Below are 20884 nucleotides of genomic sequence, written 5' to 3'. Positions count from 1 at the left end.
TGAGCTTTTTCTATGAATCTTAGTTCTTTGTAATATATAAGGAACAAGTAGAGTTTCTCCTCATATTGCAGAATAAACTATGCCAATTTATTTTTAATATGTATAGTTTAGCAGCTATAGTTAATAATGTTTTCTCATATAAATAAATGTTTGTTTTGTATTTGTAGAATATATCTTTTTACTTAAAATTAAAATTGATTGCTTATGCCTTGATTCATTGCTTAAATTACTATCACACACAGTACAAAAATCACGGGAAGCAAATAGTGGCCACTACAGTTTTAATGCATTCTGTATAGGACTTTTGAAATTTCACATAATTGTCTGCCCTAAAAGATAATTTCCTGCACTTGCTAATACCATCTGTCCTTTTCTAAGACGCATGGCAAAAAAAAAAAAAAAAAGTAATAAGGAAAGCCTTGATTCTTGAAGAGTTATGGCCAATAGGGAATGAATCATAAGTTGTTAGTTGTGTCTTAAGTAAGAATTCTTCCACAAGTCTGGCAGAACTTGAAAAACTGACTGCTCAAGGGAAATAAAGTGTTAGGTGTATTAACCAGACAAGAAATACGTCACATCAGGCTGTCCTCAGCTGAGATATTCACAGAATATCTGTGTTCACTTGAATGTCATTTTATCAGATTAGAATAAAATTCTTTCATTGAAACAAAGTTAATTTAAGTGCATATAGAAAGAAGCAAATACACATAAGGAATTAAGACTTGAATACTGATGATTCCCCTCCTAAGGTAAATATATAATAAATAAATTGGCATTTTTTCCTGCTTGCATATTTATGGCCTAAAGAAATGAGGATTAATTATGTGTGATGTCAGATTTAGGAACTACAGAGTTGTAGACAAAATATATAATTATTTACCGTATAAATATGATACATTTTTTATTTTTATCATTTATTGATGATGCTTTTTGATATTATAATACGAGTATCCTTTAATTCTTAGGTTTACTTTCATAGAAATTACTGCCATGTTTTATCTTCCCTCTTTCATTAGTTATCACAAGACTGGGCTTCCTACTTTCATTTGCTACCTTGAGATAGCTGAAGTTTACACCTTCAGCATTCCAGCCTGTCTCTTGCTCCACTCAACATCATCCTTTACACCATAATGATATATTTGTTTTACTTGGTAACACTGTCAAGCTCTAAAATCATAACATATGGTGCTTATGCACTGTCTATGCTTCTAATTTTTGAGTGTCTTTGTATAAGTAATTTTATTAAAGATTTATAGGCTCATGGAATGCTCAAGATCAAATGACCCATACTGATGAAGCTTAGCATCATGTAAGGGAAGAAATTAAGACCCAGGGAGGTTACTGACTTGTCAAAACTGATTAATGACATGGTCATGTATAAAAATTAAATCAAGATTTTTTTTTTCCTGCTATAACCATTTTGGTAGCATCATTTGTGCTCTTTCCAAAATCAATGTAAATCCTAAAACGTGGACATTGTGTTCAAATTATCTTGTTAAAAGGCACAACATGATTAACTAAACAGAAAACCAAATAGACCATAATTGAATAAACAGATGTAGCAGTAATTAACATAGTAGTTATTAGAAAAATAAGAGACTGTTGAGCTTTCATGTGTGACTGCTGCTTTGAGTCTCAACACTGAAGACCAGAGTGAAAGGTAAATCAGGAGCACAGGAGACAGCTCAGGTAATAAGATGGTACAACTCAACTGCCTCAAAATAAGTCATGTAAAGGAGCACTAGCTATAGTATAAATTCTTTTGAGTAATTTAATTTTCCACCTACTAGAAGCATAAAAACAGGTATATTCTTATGAAGCTAACTTAGTGCCTGAATAAGATTTTGAGAAAAATCCTTGTTTTTATCTGTCATAGATTATCATTCAATTGCTTCAATTCTTTGGGTTCAAAAATACAATTTTTTGCTCTTTAAGGGAAAGGATCATGGCCACATATAGGATGCCATTGTAAAGTCAATAAATAAATTTTTAACTCAAGTCTTCAAAATTGAAGTATGTATTTTTGAAAAACAGTTCTTTTAAAGGTAGACCTTTAAGAAGTTTATTCTAGCAGAGTTGCCATTGAAAGAGTAGTTTCTAAATAATTCTAAATAATTGAATTTTGTACTTCATTAAGGGAGGAAATTTTATTGCCCCATTTGATAATAATTCAAAATAATTAACTGCTAATTGTTTTTGGTATATCAAAAAATTAGGCTTACTTTCAAAGGTTAACTATCTTTTACATTTGGAATACTCAAAATAATATGCCTAGTGATGCTTTTGCTTATGGTAGTTTCTTACATGTCATTCCTCCTGCTATGGATGCCAGACACTCATTCCGATAGCCTGAGCCAGCTGTGCCTTTTCCTAAGCCCTTCACTCTGCCCATCTTTGGCTGCCCATCTTGGACTTCCTTGACTGTCTCTCACTTAAAGCACAATTGTTCTTCCTTAAATAGGACCTTCAAAATGTAATTAAAAATCAAAAAAAAAAAAGATAATCTCCACTTATATGTAATTATATATTACATATATAATAATATAGATAGTAAATTACTATCTATAGATAATAAATACATAGATAATAAATTAAACCTGAGACATTTTCAGTTATAACATCTACCTCACTAATTTTCCTAAGAACAAGACAAATATTTTAATACCAAGATTGTGAGTAATGTTACTTCTGAGGAGCATTCCTGATACCAAATTAAACAAATTCTCAATCACATGACAACTTTGGTAAAGTAGACTCTGGGATGCAAAAATGTCTTCCATGCTGGGGATGTACTATATGGTAACTAATTTAACAAAATAAAAATTATTTAAAAAAATGTCTTCCATGGTGAATAGAGTGAGTAGAGATGCCATATTTGGCTAGCTGTCAGGTGAAGCACTAAGTGCTAAGGGGGAGCAAGATGTTTGCAAAGACTTGCCCAACTCCTGCCTTTAGAAGTGGTCAGCATTGCTCAGAATCCTAAAGCCTTTGTGAACGATAGCTTATTTGTCCTCTGGTGTCCACCATGTTATATTGTTTATTTTGTTTTCACATGTAAATCCTTTATTTTTTTCAATTATAGATGTTTTGATTTTTGAAAAAAAGAAAGTACATGCCTTATCTGTTTATACCTGGTGATTCCAGTTAGTACATTGCTAATTAATTTATGAATTTGTAGAAGTATTTTTTAGTCAAATAAGATTCCTAAAAATTCATTTGTATTTATACCTTAATTCTAACATGAATACATGGCTAGAAAAAGTATATTCTATATTGACCTTTATGTGCTTAAGTGTAATTTGTCTTTCAACAGAAAATGAAATAATTCATTTTCTTCATGTGTAAATTACATCAGTCTGAGATGATTTAAGAACACATAAAACTATATTTAGAATTTCAGATTTCAAATTTAGGCTCAAATTTTCTAGACTATTTTGTTAAATATAGAGTCTATTCTGTAAAGACTGTCTTACGATGACAAAATGCTAAGTGCTTTCTTTTGGATTTACTGAATATAATAAAATGTTCATGATTCACTGTTCATTCTCCAGGTGTTATGGTATGAATAGTATATATTAAAATATGAATTTTGGTTAGCTTACCCTCATCTACTGCATTTATTCAAAAATAAACATAAGTAAATTACTGGTTTTAGAAATGGCATAGTTTGGCATCAACTCCTATTCAAAATGCTGGTACAAATATATGTAACATTATAATGTTTATAGTGTTGATGATACTTCAGCAAATTCTAACTAGGATGAAGTTTAAATAAAAAATACCATTTTTATTGATGTACTTTAGGAATAAGAAAGCAATGCTGGCTTTGAAGGGAATAAGGATAACTAAAGACTGAACTTGGTAATAATTCTCTTAAGGTACCTGATTGCATAATTTTATGCTTTATTTTGATTATACAATGTGAAAGAATAATGCGAATAGAATGCATTTTTTATTTCCCTCTGCTCTATTTCTGTAATTTATAAGTTTGAAATGGCATAGAGTAATAATGTTCCAAGTTTTCCAGTTATTGTTTAATTCCCATTAGAATTCTGTGCCAATTATTTAATCAGTAATAGCCCCATGGTTATTTTTCCCATTTTTTTCTTATGACATGAACTCTATGGCCAGACATTTTAAATTTTAAGTAGTCTTTGGGCAAAATTTACAAAATTGAAATAAAGAGAAATGTTTAGAGCTATGATAGTTTCATGAAAAATTTTTGAGAGAAGCAGGGTTGGGGCGGGGGAGAAGATAAAAAACCTTTTCTCAATGTCCATCCAAATTTTATCAAAATTTGAAACACATAGTTTGAACTTCTTTCCCTATAATAAAAAGTAATACTATATTTCTTAATAGTATTTCAGGATTACTTTTTTGTAGGTTGACTTATTCATGACAAAAATGAAAAGGAAATAGAAGCAAATATTTCTCGTAAAACATCTTTTCTCATCACAATAGACACATGAAATTACTGTCTCTATAAACAATTTTAATGAATAAGAATGAGTACTGATTTACTAAAGAATTTCTGAATATTGAATGTTTTTGAATAGATTCCTTGTTGCTTTGCTTCTTAATTCTTAGCACTTTACCCGCTGTACGTAAATTGTTCACACAAGTAGGCAGAGCAATAAGCAGTTTAATCAAAGTGGAAAAACAAATAATTCTAAGTGTAGGTAACAGAAAAGAATGGGTTTTCCCAAGTTATTCTAGATCAAAGCCTCAAAATGGATCTATTTTGAAGTATTTCTATATAATAAAAAAGAGGATTGGCTATCACTAAACCTATTAATTTGGCTTTCTAAATTTTAGTCATTGCTGGAAAGTTCTTTATTGCTGTTTTCTCTCAAAATAAGCATCTCTTATTTCCAGGCACATTGGGTATACCTGAGGAATTTGGTGTTCTTTTCAGTTACTGTTCTTCATGAAATAGTTCTCTATTGCCAAGCAATTGTTGCTTCTGTTTCTGGGATTATCAAAAACACATCACAGCTACAGATTAAAACAAAAAAATCTGCATCATGACACATAACTATGTGACCAGCAGAATATTTCAAAGGAATATATTCTTATTTTTTATGGGAAAATCTTGATATATGAAATAAAAGATTATAATGAAGAATGCATACTGATTAATAAATTGAAAATGAGCATGGAGTTTACAGATTATAATTTATCTTCAGGAGTTGGAATGACATGAAGAAAAGTCATGACGTTAATATCAATTTATGTATTTTAAAAAATGCACTAAGTATGGTTATCGTTGTTGTTTGACAGCATGAAAGATGCAGGAGTCGGCCATAAGCAATGGAGGGGTCCCGTATCATCCACCTGTAAGCAGTGCCCGGTGGTCTATACCAACCCCGTGTGTGGTTCAGATGGCCATACCTACTCTTCTCAGGTAAAGACAATTACAGTCATTTTGTATGAAACACGTAATATGTATTTACTATTAAATGAATAAAATTATCAGTTCTCCCATGTAGTCATCCAAATAATTTATATAGCTCCTAAAACAATGCAAATAATCTCGTGGGTTTGGAATCTGACATAATGTGTATTTGTTTCTCCTATATCAGAATTTTTAAAATTTGAAATACTAAATTTGTGAACACTTTGAGCACTCCAGTATTAAAAGCAACATTTCCTTTGTTGCTACTATGAAAGAGGTCAGAAATGTAACCATGTCATACCATAATGTTAACAATTATTATCATTATAACAGCAATAGCAGCTACCATCTGTCATTATCATTACTTCTTTTATCTCATGTTATTTCCTATAGTATTACTAGAAAACCTCCAAAAATTCTTTTAACAAATGAGAAAACTAAATATCAGAAAGATATAGCAAAGTTCACATATTTACTGACATTGAAACCAAGATGTGTTGCCATCTCTGATTTTGTGTCTCTGTTCTCTCCTCTACATTATTCTGCCTCTTTATGTGGTGTCCCATATTATTCATATATATAGGAGATTTTATTAACTTTACCTAATAAGACATTGACAAGTTGTCTTTAATTATGTGACAGGATGGAGTGTAGGCTCACAAGCTCTTACATGAAACTTTGGGGCCAGATAAATTTATGAAATTAGATTTTTCAAAAATACATCTTTTGGGGGGCACCTGGGTGGCACAGCGATTAAGCGTCTGCCTTCGGCTCAGGGCGTGATCCCAGCGTTATGGGATTGAGCCCCACATCAGGCTCCTCTGCTATGAGCCTGCTTCTTCCTCTCCCACTCCCCCTGCTTGTGTTCCCTCTCTCGCTGGCTGTCTCTATCTCTGTCAAATAAATAAATAAAATCTTAAAAAAAAATACATCTTTTTTAGAAAAGATAATGTAGCATATTGTACCGTGTCTCCAGTGGGACCTTGCCCTTTTATTAAACATATTAATATCTTATTAAGGAACTAGATGAATATTCACATCAATACATGAAAACTACAAAGTAACTTTACCTCAGTTCATATCTGAGTTTGCTTACTGCAAGGGGAGTTCCAAAAATATTTAGCTACATGAACATTTTGTTTTGTAGATACCTCTTTATGAACCATCCCTTCTCCTAGTAAATATGTCCTCGCAAGTTTCACTTGCATTTATAATCATTAATTTTAACAATAGCACTGCAATAATAAGATAGACTCATTCAGTCAATAAATAGATGCATAGTACTTATTTGGTGCTAAGTACTGTGTTATCTTGGTGAAAATCAAAATATAAGTGTGGTCAAGGTTGTTTGAGAGGTAATCGTTCCTGAAATGTGCTAATTTGCTGAGGTTTTAAAGGTGTGTATTGCTAGGAGAGAATGGAGAATTTTACTGGTCATTTCAGTATGACCTTGATCTTGGTGCATTCATCATGGTCTAGAGTCTCAGCTTTGCAAGTTAAGAAAATTCATGTTTTTGGCACAAGGGAGAATGAATCTATCTCATATTATCAAATCCTACATGATAATGTGTAAATCATGATACTGATTTATTCAATGACAACGAAGGTTGCAGTTGTAATATTCAGATTGGTGGGTAGAGCTACATGGCAAGCAAGTTTTAATCTTAATTGTACTTGATGAACACTGATGACTGAACAGGTTGAATCAAGGGAGGGACTGTAATTTTTACTGGCATCTAGCTAGGATAAGCCTGTCTTTCTTCAAAATTAGAAGTAGATGTGGTGGAGGTACTAGTATGTTTATGTCCAGGGTGTCCCTGGAGTGTGCTAACATTAGTCTACCACCTGTTTAAGGGGATCTCTTAAGGATGCTCCTAGTGGATGATCAGTTTCTTGAATTTAGTTTCACAGAACACAAAGTTATAATCATGAATGATTTCTTCCTTTTGGAACCATACAGGAGGACTTGCTTGATGATTTTGGAGAAATACAATCATATTCCCATCCAAGATTAAATATACCTATTATAAGGAGATTGATTCACATGTATTTCCAATTCTGTGGGGTTTTCCCACTCTTCTTCTTTTTTACTAAGCACCCTTGAAGACCCCCCCAACTTACAAATCATATGATTTTATGAATATTGTTAATAAAACCATTCTAAGTAATCTATTGAATTGTAACCATTCTGAGTAATCCATTGAATAATAAATATTGCTTTATTATTTTAATATTTATTTGCATACATATCACTTTCAATACATGTCTTGTTGACAAAAAAAAAAAAAAAAAGCGAAAAGAACGTGGTTCAAATGAATATGAGCTTTTAGTAAGTCCCAAATCACCATCCTCATTTCTGTTGATTCTAATTTAACGTGGTGATTTTTCCACTTTGGACCACCAATACTCAGAGCAGTGAGGCTGAGCTGTATAAAACAGTGCAAAGTAAATGGAGATCTTAGCCCAGTAAGAACTTCTATTAAATGATTCTTAATAATACTTTTTAGAAGTTTATAGAATTTGAAATTCAGAATAAGGCCCTTACCTTTTTTTTTTTTTCTTCTTTTTTCTATAAGACAAAGTATTGCCCTAGGCTATTTAGATACTGGATCAAGAATAAAGACCACAGAGGCCTTCTTGAAATGGTAATTTTATTTTTTCTCCTGCATCTACTTACCACATGTAAGTAGAAGATTGGTGCAGGGGTCACTGATATATATTTTGGGTCTTATATTACTCAACTTTGTCAATAGGCTTAGCAAATTCTGACAGGGAGAGACTTAAACAGCTTTGGGGGACTCATGGGCATTTGCATTCATAGGAATGGTGAACTCCAAGTTCTAGGGTTAGTATGGTCCCTGAAACTCCTTACCTGAGGTTTCCAATCCCTCAACTAAGTATTCCCGAAATGTTCAATGTTGGCCAGAAGCCCGGTACTATCAGCCCAGAGCGTGGGACCTTACGTCCAGGGCGGAAGCCCAGTCCTGTTCTCTGGGTCTTCCTGTCATCTTTCCGTATTTTGGCTCCCTTGCATATACAGTTGTGTGTTTGTTTTACTACTACAAATAATTTTCTTTCAGATTCTATTTTAGATCCACAATGTTTCCTCATTACCTTCAGCTCACTTTATGGAGAGGAAGTTAGAAATCATGTTTCCACTGTACAACTTAATTGGAGATGAGGTCATTACAAAATACAATAGGTGCAGGAGTTGAGGTATGGGGTGAAAAAGAGGCTATCACAAGGTATCCAAAGGAAGACTTTAGTCAAATACCCTAACTAAGATATAATTTTGGAAAGTACATTTCATCACACAGTGTGACCAATTTGGAATATTTATTTTATTGGAGTTCAAGCTCTCGACTTATCAGCTTGTCTGCTAGAAATCCTCAGCAAAGTATTTTAAAAATGTACACAAAAAGACAAAGGAAGGATGAAAAATTATGAAAAAATTGATTTACTTGAAAAAAATATTGGAACTTTTGTGATTTTTCATAAGAACTATTTTTGTAACATCTGATTTTTTTCCTATGAAAAAAAAACGATTGACACTTTTTATAGAAGACTGGTCCATCTTTCTTTTTAAAAGAACAAATGTTTTCTGAATTCTTTTAAATGCAGCCATGCCAGAAAAATCAAAATATAAGTGTGTTCAAGGTTATTTGAGAGGTAATCATTCCTGAAATTGACACAAAAGATAAAGGTCTTTGTTTCTTTACTTCAGGCAAAGTCTATCTTGATTGTATTGCTTCAGTAAGAATTAGGAATTGTTCTCCAATACAGCATCCATATTAGACCATGGATATATTTGTCACTGAGTTGTGTAAAATGGATACTACATTTGCTGGGCAGAAGTCAATAAATAATATTAATGTTTTAGAACTCAGCATAGCATCGGTAATATAAACTCCCTGGGGACAACACACTGGATGATTTTGAACTTTTTTTTTTTTTTTCATACTTAGTTGTGCACTGCTTGGCAATTGGACTTAATAATGGTGAATTCTTTAGGAATTAACATTGTTTATAAGAAATTGTGTGTGTGTGTGTGTGTGTGTGTGTGTGTGTGTGTGTGTGTGTGTTCAGGGAAGGCAAGTAGAAAGCTTAACCATTTTATACTGAAGCTCCCAACTCTGGCTACAGACATGCTACTTAAATGGGTATGGGGTTGGATCCTGTGAATCTAAATTTGAAAAGCCTTTGGATAATTTTTTTTTTTTAAGATTGTATTTATTTAAGGGAGAGAGACAGATAGTGACAGAGATAGAGTGTGAAAGCACAAGTGGGGAGGAGAGGAAGAAACAGGCTCCTGCTGAGCAGGGAGCCCTATGTGGGGCTTGATCTCAGGACCCTGGGGTCATGACCTGAGCTGAGGATAGATGCTTAACTGACCGAGCCACCCAGACACCCCTCCTTGGGTGATTTTTATGTGTGGGCATACTCGAGAACCACTGTTGTATCCCTTCAGATTCTTGCATCCCTACAGATTACTTTTGAATTCTTATTGTTTAAATAAACTAGAACAACAATAACATTGATGGGGAAGCATTTACTTTTTGTTGCATCTTGAGAAAATTCCATTTTGTTTCAACATACTGTTATGTCTTATTTTTCTTTATTTTTTCCATATTTGAGGCATTCTATTACTTTCTCTTAATAATAGTTGCTAATTCTAGTAGCCCTCTGTACATTGTAAAAGATAAAAAGTTTCTTGACACCTCACCATTTTGATGTGTTGTATCTATTAATATTTAGTATTTAATGATCCGATGTACCTTCCTCTGAATACTTTGTCTAAGCTGAGATAATTTTATGCTGGGAGAAATAGATACTGTTCCTATTTGAACTGCTTTTCACTGTAGGCTAGGTTGTACTTTTGGCTTAGGTATGCCAACTTGATCAAAATTACCACTCCAGCATGTTAACAGAATCATTTACTGGGAGAAGCGCTTATAAAACCACTGAACATTAGAGGAAATAATATGACTGAACTTTATCATAAAATCTGAGATTTGAAAGGAACTCAATAGGACATCTAGTACAAACTTCTACACAACATGCTGGTGCCTGATAAGATATCATGTTCTGTGAGATAAATGTCTATATTTGTGGGGAGTTCTAATTGTCAGAAAAGCTTTCCTGCCCTTACATTGATTTGGCTTCCAACACTCCCAATTCCTACCCCCTCAGCATATATTGAAACACAAAATGCAACCTCTGTTGTTTTCAGTTGTTGGGAAATAAGTGAATTCCTAAATTTTTACTTAAAATGTAGCAAGAATCTAAAAGACAGCCTTATGGGTAGAATATTATTTAATTTTTACAAAACTCAATTCCCTGCCCTTTAGGATTTTTTTGCACATATTTATTTAGACATGAACTTTGTAAAGAATATTCACCTTCATTGGATCTGAGACATTCAACAGTGTTTTCAAGGAAACCCAACCCTGCATTATGCACTGATATTTAAGCATATTAAGTCATATTTAATTAAATTATACAATTATGATATTAACTTATTGGAACAGACTTTAGGAACAAAAAAAGTGAAGTTATGATAAGCATAAAACTCAGCTGACAGAAATGAGAAAGTTTGGAGTCATTTATTAGTGTTCGGTGTTTAGCATTCTATGGACAATAGTTATTTCCTGGGATGTCAACTGAAGGTGAACTTTGAATGTAATTTTCTTGTTAACCAAAAAAATATTCATTCAGGAGAAACTAACTAATACGTTCTTCTTCTGTAAATATTACATGTTTGGGTTAAATATCACTACCAAATAAAGGTGAAATATAATTTCTTAATCAGTTGAATATGAACAAGTAGATATAATCACTAAATTTTCATAAGGAAATTTCATAAGGATAATATCTAGTAAAAATAGATTCTAATTATTTTGCTCTTCAATCCTGAATTTATTTTTTTCTCAGACTAGTCTACATGTATGCAATATGAAGTGTTGAGTATTTAGTGTTTTATATATACTAATTCATATTATTAGTGTATTTAAATGTACACAAAAAGGTACGGGAAATAATTTATAGCAATGAATGATTTTTGTTTTCCAAAAAGAAAAAGGAAAATGAAGAAAATTAAGTTTAAACATGAAAAACATGTGACATGTCTATAAAAGGATTCTTAGAGCAAACTAACTGCTTCTATTGTTAAATATTCAGACAATTCTTCCACCTTCTCAGTTATAAATAATGCAATATGTTATTGCTGTGGCAGTGGACACTTTTGCCTTGCTTCTAAATTATTTCACTAAATCATTTTTCTGCAACTTGTATTATACTGAAGAAATTTAACCTCATTTTTATTTTCTAGTATAGTATACTTTAACACTATAATTATCTTTGGAAGGCAACTTGCTTGAAGTTAAGTGAGCACACTGTATTTTTGAGTGTTAGTGCTCTAATCTCTCTCCATACTCTAAATATCCTCCCCTTCGTCTTCAGGAGATTGCTTTATGGATTATGTTATACCTCTCTCTATAACTTCAACACAGATATACGCATACTTTCTTGGCTTATTGAAGACTCTTGAGTTGTATATGTTGGTAGCTGTGATTCAATGAGTCTGGGATAAAGTTTCAACTAACTCCTAAATTTATATTTTGATGTATTTTTGAGATTATAACATTTTTATTTTTGTGTTAGTGACTCTGCTGAAGTGGCCTTTCACAAAACTCAAGTGATATTATATGTTTTAATTATTTATTTATGTATTTATTTATTTTTAACTCTGGTAGGAAGATGAAAAGTTGGCAAATCTATGTTTCACACATTTGTCTTTGAAATATTGATAATCAGTAAATCTAAATCTAAAAGATTTTGATCCAGTCATATGTGGCTGCAATACCCTTTTCAGTGACTATGTGGCAGATTATATATTTTCCCACAATCTCTGTAGATATACTCTATGATCACTGTATGTTGTAATGTCTTTAATTTTGCTCCACCCTGCATGTGCTCTACCAAGGAAATTAGTTTTGGTATGTGAATTGGCAATGAATTAAATTTTTGAGATTAAATATGCTATTGCATTTGAAGCAAGCCAGTTAAACAAAAGAAAATTGAAACTGGGAGGCAAGAAATTATAATATAGAGGGGCGCCTGGGTGGCACAGCGGTTAAGCGTCTGCCTTCGGCTCAGGGCATGATCCTGGCGTTATGGGATCGAGCCCCACATCAGGCTCCTCTGCTGGGAGCCTGCTTCTCCCTCTCCCACTCCCCCTGCTTGTGTTCCCTCTCTCGCTGGCTGTCTCTCTCTCTGTCAAATAAATAAATAAAATCTTTTAAAAAAATTATAATATAGAAACTAGGAGAAATAAAAGACTATCAATAGCTAGAATCAGGAAATTTGAAGATGAACACCTTGCAAAAGAATGTTAGAGTAGGTTTTATATGAAAATATTGTGATGTAGATGAATTGGAAGATCGTCTAAACAGGTATACCACCAGTAAAAATAAAGTGGGAAGTATATGTCATTGAGAACTAAGAATATGAAAAGTAACCTATTTCTCTCTGAAGTAGCGTTGGGTAATAGGCTATTATTATGGTATAATATTTATACCTTTGAACTTGCTCTATTATGCATTGGGGTTTTGGGACTACACTACCTCCAAGCAGAGGTTAGGAAAGCTCCAGTATAAGAAATAAAAGTTAAGGGATTTTACGTAGGCAGTATTCCTGATACTTGGAGCCCCAACATAAATTCTTTCTGTAGAAAAGTATTGGTAATTCAAGCTCCTAAGGATTCCCCAGATTTTATTCTGCCAACTCTTTGCTTACACATAAGTAAATAAATATTACAAATGGAAGTGAAATGCTTATATAACACAAATAAACCAATAAACAAAATGAGAAAAGACAACATGAGCAAGAATGAACAATGCCAAAAACAATAATAGCACAACCATGTTTAAGTTTCAGATATCTAAAATACTAAAATCGTTAGACAAATAATTAGGTATATTGAAACATACAGATACTATATAAAATATTTTTAATGTTGAATGTTTAAAGACAAAGTGGTATTGAAATATACAAACAAAACCAATATAATTTCAAAAATATTAAATTTGTAAAAGAACAAAATATAATTTATTCAATTAAAATAAAACTTTTTAATTAAAATTAAATGGATAGATTAAATATCAGATTAGATGAAGAAAATTAATGACCTACAATATATGTGTGTATGTGAATATAGGTGTATATGTATAAAACAGAAAATATACTTAACAAGAATAAGCTGTTATATATGTAATTATATATGTTTGTGTGTATTTCAGAAAAACAGCTCACATATTTCAGAAAATACTTCAGAAAAATGATGCAAAAAGGGAAATAAAGAATAGGAAATATAATTAAAATGTATAAAACATTATTCTGAAAACTAAAGGAGAAACCAGAAACAATAAAATGGAGCAAAATAATAAAAGAAAAATTGAACATTTTCCAGAAATGTTGGAAGGCATGAATCCACAATATAGGAAGTACAATGTGTATCAAGTAAGATAAATAAGAAGAAATTCAAATCTAGATACATTTTAATAAAATGACAGATTATTAAATAAAATCTAACCAGAAAACAAAAGTTTAAAATATTATATCATTACGCCAACAAAAATTATCTCAACAGGATTAATGGGATTTTAAAAACAGAGGTAACTGTCATCTGAATTTTCTACACAAAAGTGCTTGAAAAGATTGTACAGAACAAAATAGCCAAGGCCTCTGATTGCAAGATATGCAGAAATATGAGTGACCCATGAAGACTTACCTCCAAACAATATCCCATTTCTCATTTCCACATCTTTTTGGCTTCCAGAGAATTTACCTATAAGTTCACTCCATCAAACATTTCAACTAATATGATCAACAGATGCTGGGACCAAATTTACTTATTTTGTCTCATGCAGTATTTATATAAGGCTAACAGCAAGGAAGCTCCAAGCAGAAGAATGAAACAAACCTACAGACAATATTGACCTCAACAATGTCTCCCTTCCCACTCTGGGGTCCTGGCCCAATCACCTGAACAAATTCCACAAACCATCAAGGTTTACTTTAGAAATCTAGGTGGCTTTTGCCTCAGTTTTGTGTCTTAGTCTTTGTGCTTGGCTTGAGGATTTAAGCCAGGTGTAGCAGGATGCGTTAGTGATTGCACAGACTCCCACTTGGCCTGCAAGGAGGAACCTAGGACAGTTGCCAAAAAAAAACCCTGGTCAATGAATTGAGGGTGACCTGAATGCCTTCTAGGAACAATGTGGTAACATTGATCTCTTCACTTAAGATCAGTGACAAATTTATATCAACTTTTCTAATTGGATACCTTGTGTTATAGAGAGAAATTCCTGCAAGGTGCTCATAAAAAATGAGTCCGGTATGCCACCTGGAACTGAATAACTAAGTGTAGATTCGTTTAGGAGAGATCTAGGTTTTCTGAGAACTACCTGATCTGGTGGTGCTTCCTAAGCAGGTGAAGTTCTCTTAGACCACTGCTGAGGTGCAAATCCCCGTGTTTTTTGTACGGAGGCATATTCATGCCTGGATTCCATTCAAGAAAACAGTCCCAGCAGTGCACATGGTGTCCTGCAAACAAAATATTATTAAAACTGGTGTGACCTGCAAGTAAGAACTACATTTTTCTGGGACACAGATTGACAGTACATCAAATGTGACCTTCAAGCCCACTCGAAGATGCTTGATTTTCCAATTGAATTAGAATAATTGATTCTACTCCTTGTTTTTGGACTGATGCTTGAAAGCAGTCTGTTCAGCCTGTCCTATTTTTCGAAGCAACCAACTGATGGCATTGAGCCATCTCACTGAATGACTGAGAATGAAGGTGGGAAAGACTTCGGGAGGTATTGGCAGGTGCTTTGTGTGGGAGGTTCAGGAGCTGGTGCCATCCCTTCCTCTTTCTGATAGATTTCTCAGGTTAAGCAGAATAGAGAAGGAAATGTCTAGGGAAAGGAAAATCCAGCAGTTAAGTTTAAGGCACTTGCAACGCCTTGGGAAAACCATACAAGGGCACATTCCTAGAGGAGGAAAGAAATAAGGATGGCTCTGAAAGACAAAAGATCATTAATGTCTCTCCCTTGGCCATTTCTCTCAGGGTCTCATGTGTTCCCTCCCTTTGTGCTGAGGTTGTTGTTCTCCCTCCATAAACACAAAATTAGTGCGCCCCATTACAGAAATTAAAATTCCCCATTTCTTCCTCTCAACTTCTAAACTCTATACATAAATATCACACCTATAGGAGTCCAGTCCAGCAGGGACAAGGGAAGTAAAAGTTAGACAGACACATTGTGTTCCCAACTTTGAGCTGCATGGACTACTGTCAGGGGACTTAGTGAGCAGTGCGATCCAGGACCATGTCAATCCAACAAGACAATCCAGGTGGCTGAGTCAGAATTAAGCTTAAACTCCCAAGGTCCCCTTTGGACAGCCTGTCACCTGTAGGGTAGAACAACCAGGCCAGCCTGAGGTTGCTATTAGAAGAAGGAAAGCAAACACCTGAATATTTAAAATAGGTATCTATAAACTTTTTTAGGTGCTGGGACTGCTTTTTGGTGGTGATGACCAAAGAGATAACAGTTTTCCTTCACTACTGGTGAGACTGAGCATTGTGAATCCACCCAAATAGTCTTAAAAAAAAAAAAAAACACTTCACTTAGCAAACAGCCTTCTGAATTTTGTCAGGAGTTCATTCAGCCATTCTTGCTGACAGAAGCTTAATATTGCAGTTGGAGTTATTGAGACTGAAGCCTCTGACTCCAACAACAGGGCATCAACGCTATAAGGGAACATTAGAGTTTATAAGTACCTGCTAGTGACAAATGGCAAGAAGTTTCTCCCACTAGAAAATTCTTGGCTCTTGGATCCTTCTTGATGCTTATCAGACAGCAAAGTGTAAACATAGCACATCAATACCTAGTACATGTTCAGATGGAGAAGCGACAGCAACATGCACTGAATTGGTCCAAAGATCCCCACAAGAAAGGTCATGTTGGCTTACCTTCCATATGTAAGTGTGCCCAAACCCCATCCGTTGAATCTAGGGTCACCTTCCCCAAAAGAACCAGGAGTGATGGATGGCGCTTGCATCCAACATAGCCACGCATTTTTAAATCTCTCACCTACCCCAGAGTTCTTCAGTACATTTGGATGAGTGTACATGACATCTGTCACATTTGGAAATAGAGAAACCTTGACACTAATATCAAGATAACACTACATCACTCCTTCTGCCTGGAGGCTAGTGAGAAATAACCAAAGCACTATTTGAACCGTTTTAGCCAATCTTACTTCTTGCTGCTCAGGCTCAGAATTTTCAATAGCAGAACAGCGGGTGATCCTTTTTTCCACTTTTGGCTGATGACTCAGGTGAGAGCATCCAGAACATTGTCTCCTGGATCATGGACAATCTTCTCATATCTTCTGATCTGGTCCATGCGGCTTAGTGTCCTTTCACTTCCAGAAAGCCGTATCTTTGTAAGCATCCCATCCTCATTGCCAAAAGAACTATGAAAAATCTGAGATTTTTACCCTACGTGCAAATACATGCCACAGTTTATGAATACTGGCAGAAGACCTAAGACTTCCAGGTCAGAGACAAAGCAACTTATTACTTACGACACAGGAAGAATAATGCTTATGTTTGCATCAATTCTCCTTCCCCATAAGTCCCACAGGACAATGCAGAGTAACCCAGTTGGATGTTCCACACACATTGGGTTTGTACCCAGCTAAGGAAAGCTGGATTATTTCATAATGGGCTGCAGACAAGCCTGCTCAAACTTTGCACTATAGGGAGACATTATTTTTATTTTACTGGGAAGCAAACAAATCTGCCGTTTCTTCCAGATAGAAGGCAGAATTATCTCTACCTTGCAAGGATATTAACATACAAACAAAGTTGAAGATACAATATCAAACAAAAGGCTACCAAATGCTTCTGCTCCTAAGATGTACAGAAACACAGGAGATCTAATGGGACTTGTCTTCCAATAGCACAAAATAGTAGGGTAGCTCTACAGTGTCAGAAAAACTAGATTTCCCAATGAAAGTCATAGAAGATAAAGAAGATTACTACAAAATAATTATCATGTTAATTCACCTAGAAAATCTAATAGAATAAATCTAATCTTGTATGTATATAATAAAATGGTTTCAAGATCTGTAGAGCAATTTCTACAGGGAGACATTATCAAATCTCACTCACACATCCTAAGATTCCAGCACTCTTCTCTTAGTAATTAGTGAAGCTATAGGGGAAAAAAAAAAAAAAAAAAAAAAAAAAAAAGTTGGGCTCCTTTCTTCCCCTCCCTGGCCCAAAGTTAATGGATCCACTGCACAGTGGTGAATAGAGAAGGGGTGAACTTTGTAATATAGCATGGAAGTGTGGGGCATTTAGTGGGGAATGTTGCTGGAATTTCTATGCTAAAGAGCTGGCCAGGAAGCTGTGAGATTGTTCTCTTGGGCAATTAAGAAAATAGACTGATCATATAAGTAAATTTATGTTTCTTATTGTTGGAGAAAATACTTACAAACATGGAAAATGGAAGGCTGGAAAGAATCCCGAGATGTTGGATTGGAATTGGACGTATCAGTATGAACTCATGTTGGTTTTTTTTCCTTAGTTTTAAAAAATGTATATATTTCATTGATTATATATTTTATATATTTTAATATATATTCATATATATTAATATATTTTAAATATATAGAGAGACACACTTAGAATTAGTTATAGATATATTTGTATGCCTGTGTATCCTAGAAGGATACTTGTTTATTTATAATATTTAATAAATTATTGCTTCCACTGTCTATGTCTCACTTTATCCTTGTTTTCCTTTTTATATTCACCTTTTCTATATAAACTCATCCTTCACAATGTTTTGATCACCCCAGTTAGCAGGTCCATGCTCTTTTCCACAGTCGACGTTGCCAGGATTCTTCCTTTCCAAAGGTGTATGATGACCTGTGGTCTTAGATGAGCACGTATTCCTGTAGTGAGTCAACAGACGGTACTCTGGAAGTAATGTCTTCCCAGGTTTACTCAAGAGGAAAGCTTTACACAGTGGAAAAACTAGGTTTTATGTGATTGTATCTTTTTGTCAAAACTAAATGTACCACTCTTTCCCTATCTTTCCCTTCCAGCATATTCCAAAGTTTATCACTGCTACCAGTGCCTAAAACTGTTTAGGGGCTATAGACCATTAAGCATATATCTTAGCTATAAGAATAGTACATAATTTTAATTAGGTTCTTGGTATTTCTTAAGCTTAATTAACAAGAAATTTCCTCAAGCTTTGTGTTCATTGAAATAGTTAATATAAAAATTTAAATGTGTAAACCCCAAAGACATTGAAATCTATGCCCAAGGTACCACACCTTAGTATTTTTATGTTTACATAATTGTTAAAGTCATTGAAAACTTTGGTCTCCAGAATCTTTTTTCTTGTTAGCTAAATTTCACTTTCTGTCCTGAGTCTTTCATCTGCTTGTGTGTTCTTTTAAAATACATCACTTGTTACTTATTACCATTCTTCCAATTTTTTTTTTTTTAAGATTTATTTGAGAGAGGGAGAAAGGGAGAGAGAGGGCTTGCTCAAATGGGACGGACAGAGGGAGAGAATCTTCAAGCAGATTCCCTGCAGACAGCAGAGCCCCACACTGGGCTCAATCCCATAACCCATGAGATCCTAACCTGAGCTGAAACCGAATCAAATGCTTAACTGACTGAGCTGCCCAAGTGCCCCTTATCGCCATTCGTTTTAAAAAAATTTACTCCTGTTGGTATATGTAAAAATAATTTCTTCTCATATATAACTGTAATTTTTTGGAGTACTTGGTATCATGACCTTCTATTTTCATCCATTTCTTAATTATTTTTAACCACTCTGCACCCTTCTGGAAAGTTTGAGTTGTTATCTGTCAATGCCCATATTTTATACTAATATAAATAATGAAAATAAAAATCAAAGTAAGTTAAAATGACTTCATTAATGTTATGTATATATTATATCAATCATCAAACAATGTGTTTCTGTAGGCTTTATTTTAATTGAAACTATTACTCATAATTGAAAGCAACATTTGTCTGGAATAATTTAAACAAGAATTTTGGTTTGATGACAAAATTTAGTACAACCTATGAGAAGGAAATAATTATAAAATAAACACACTGTATTTTTTATTCTTAAAATTTTTAAATTTGTTACCAGATTTTGCAGTCTAGGATACCTGTTTACAACAACAGCCTACCAAGGAGGAAAATGCATATAGGAACACTGCATTGTGCACATAGATCACAAAATCAGAGACGCTTGATAGCATGTGATCTTATAACTCAACTAAATAAATCAATTAGTCATATAAACAACAGTAAGGTTTCTTTATATGCATGTATTTCACAGTCTCAGCTGAGATGAGGGAATATACAATCCTGACGTTCTAGGACTATGTTGGAGTAAACTGAGTTTAAGGCGGAATGTGATATAGCCATGCCATGTACATACTCAGGTGCTCTTCAGAGAGAAACCATTCAAAACACAGTACTGGATCAGTTCTGAGTCCATAATCCATGTGTCAAGTTGCTTTCTCCTTGGTATGTACTCATGGTGCACTGTAAGATATTGTAAGGTCTGCGCCAAATGAGAAATTTCTTTTTGATATTTTGAGATGCATTTAATTTGGGGAGAAAAATAAAATATATGCAATAATAATTCCTGTTTGGAAAGTCAGGGATATACTGATTCAAAAAATAATATACATCTGTTGCCTTATTTTTTCCTGGCTGTTCTCCCTAGTCAGATAGTCTAGTTGCCAACTGGTGCAATATTTTAACTGGTTCATGACTACATGACAGGGATTATAAATTTAGTAACCTGGGTTAAAGAGTCCATATTGTCCTCATGTCATCTCATCCCAGCTTAAATTCAACTAGTCTTTATAATACCCAATTTCTAAATGTCTGATAGAAACATTTTGAGGTATAAGGGAGAATTGACTTGCATATCGCCTTAAAGCTTGCTTAAATTAAGGACTTTAACGTTCTCAAGACTCTGTTGGTTTTTTCCTCATTTTGATTTTGCTTAATAGCATCTGTGCTCACATCTCCAATGTTGTCCCTATAAAGGATCTACCTCTCTCTCCTCAGATCTGAATAAAAATGCCTTATGTCACAGGACTTTGAAACCCTGTGGTAAGAGGTATGCTATAACATTGGTATGTAAAATTCAGTTTCCCAAAATAAAGTTTCTGGTGAGAAAAGGAGACATTTGCCCAAAATAAATAGGGTGTCATTTCTTAATGAAAAGTAGAATGACAAACAGAGACAACAGTGGGGTAGTGTCCACTTGAGTACATAAGGTGCCAAAGGTTTTTGCTATGCTTAACTCCCTGCTTGTTATTTATGCTACAATAACATGTGTATGTAATTGGTAAATCCCAATGAATGGAAGGATTCAA

The 20884-nt window shown here is 33.9% G+C and overlaps 1 protein-coding gene across 1 annotated transcript in view; it reads left to right on the top strand.

Moving 5' to 3' along the window:
* Nucleotides 1-20884, top strand: part of SPOCK3 (SPARC (osteonectin), cwcv and kazal like domains proteoglycan 3) — a 300892-nt gene that overhangs the window by 121939 nt on the left and 158069 nt on the right. Inside the window, exon 3 of the mRNA XM_008685615.2 lies at nucleotides 5281-5404. Coding sequence (XP_008683837.2) covers nucleotides 5281-5404 — 124 coding nt within the window. The remainder of the gene's footprint in view (nucleotides 1-5280; nucleotides 5405-20884) is intronic.

This window comes from Ursus maritimus, unplaced genomic scaffold (genome assembly GCF_017311325.1).
Source record: "Ursus maritimus isolate PB19 unplaced genomic scaffold, ASM1731132v1 scaffold_11, whole genome shotgun sequence".
Classification (NCBI taxonomy): domain Eukaryota; kingdom Metazoa; phylum Chordata; class Mammalia; order Carnivora; family Ursidae; genus Ursus; species Ursus maritimus.
Note: the sequence above shows the minus strand (reverse complement) of the source record. Positions and strands in the feature narration are given on the sequence as shown.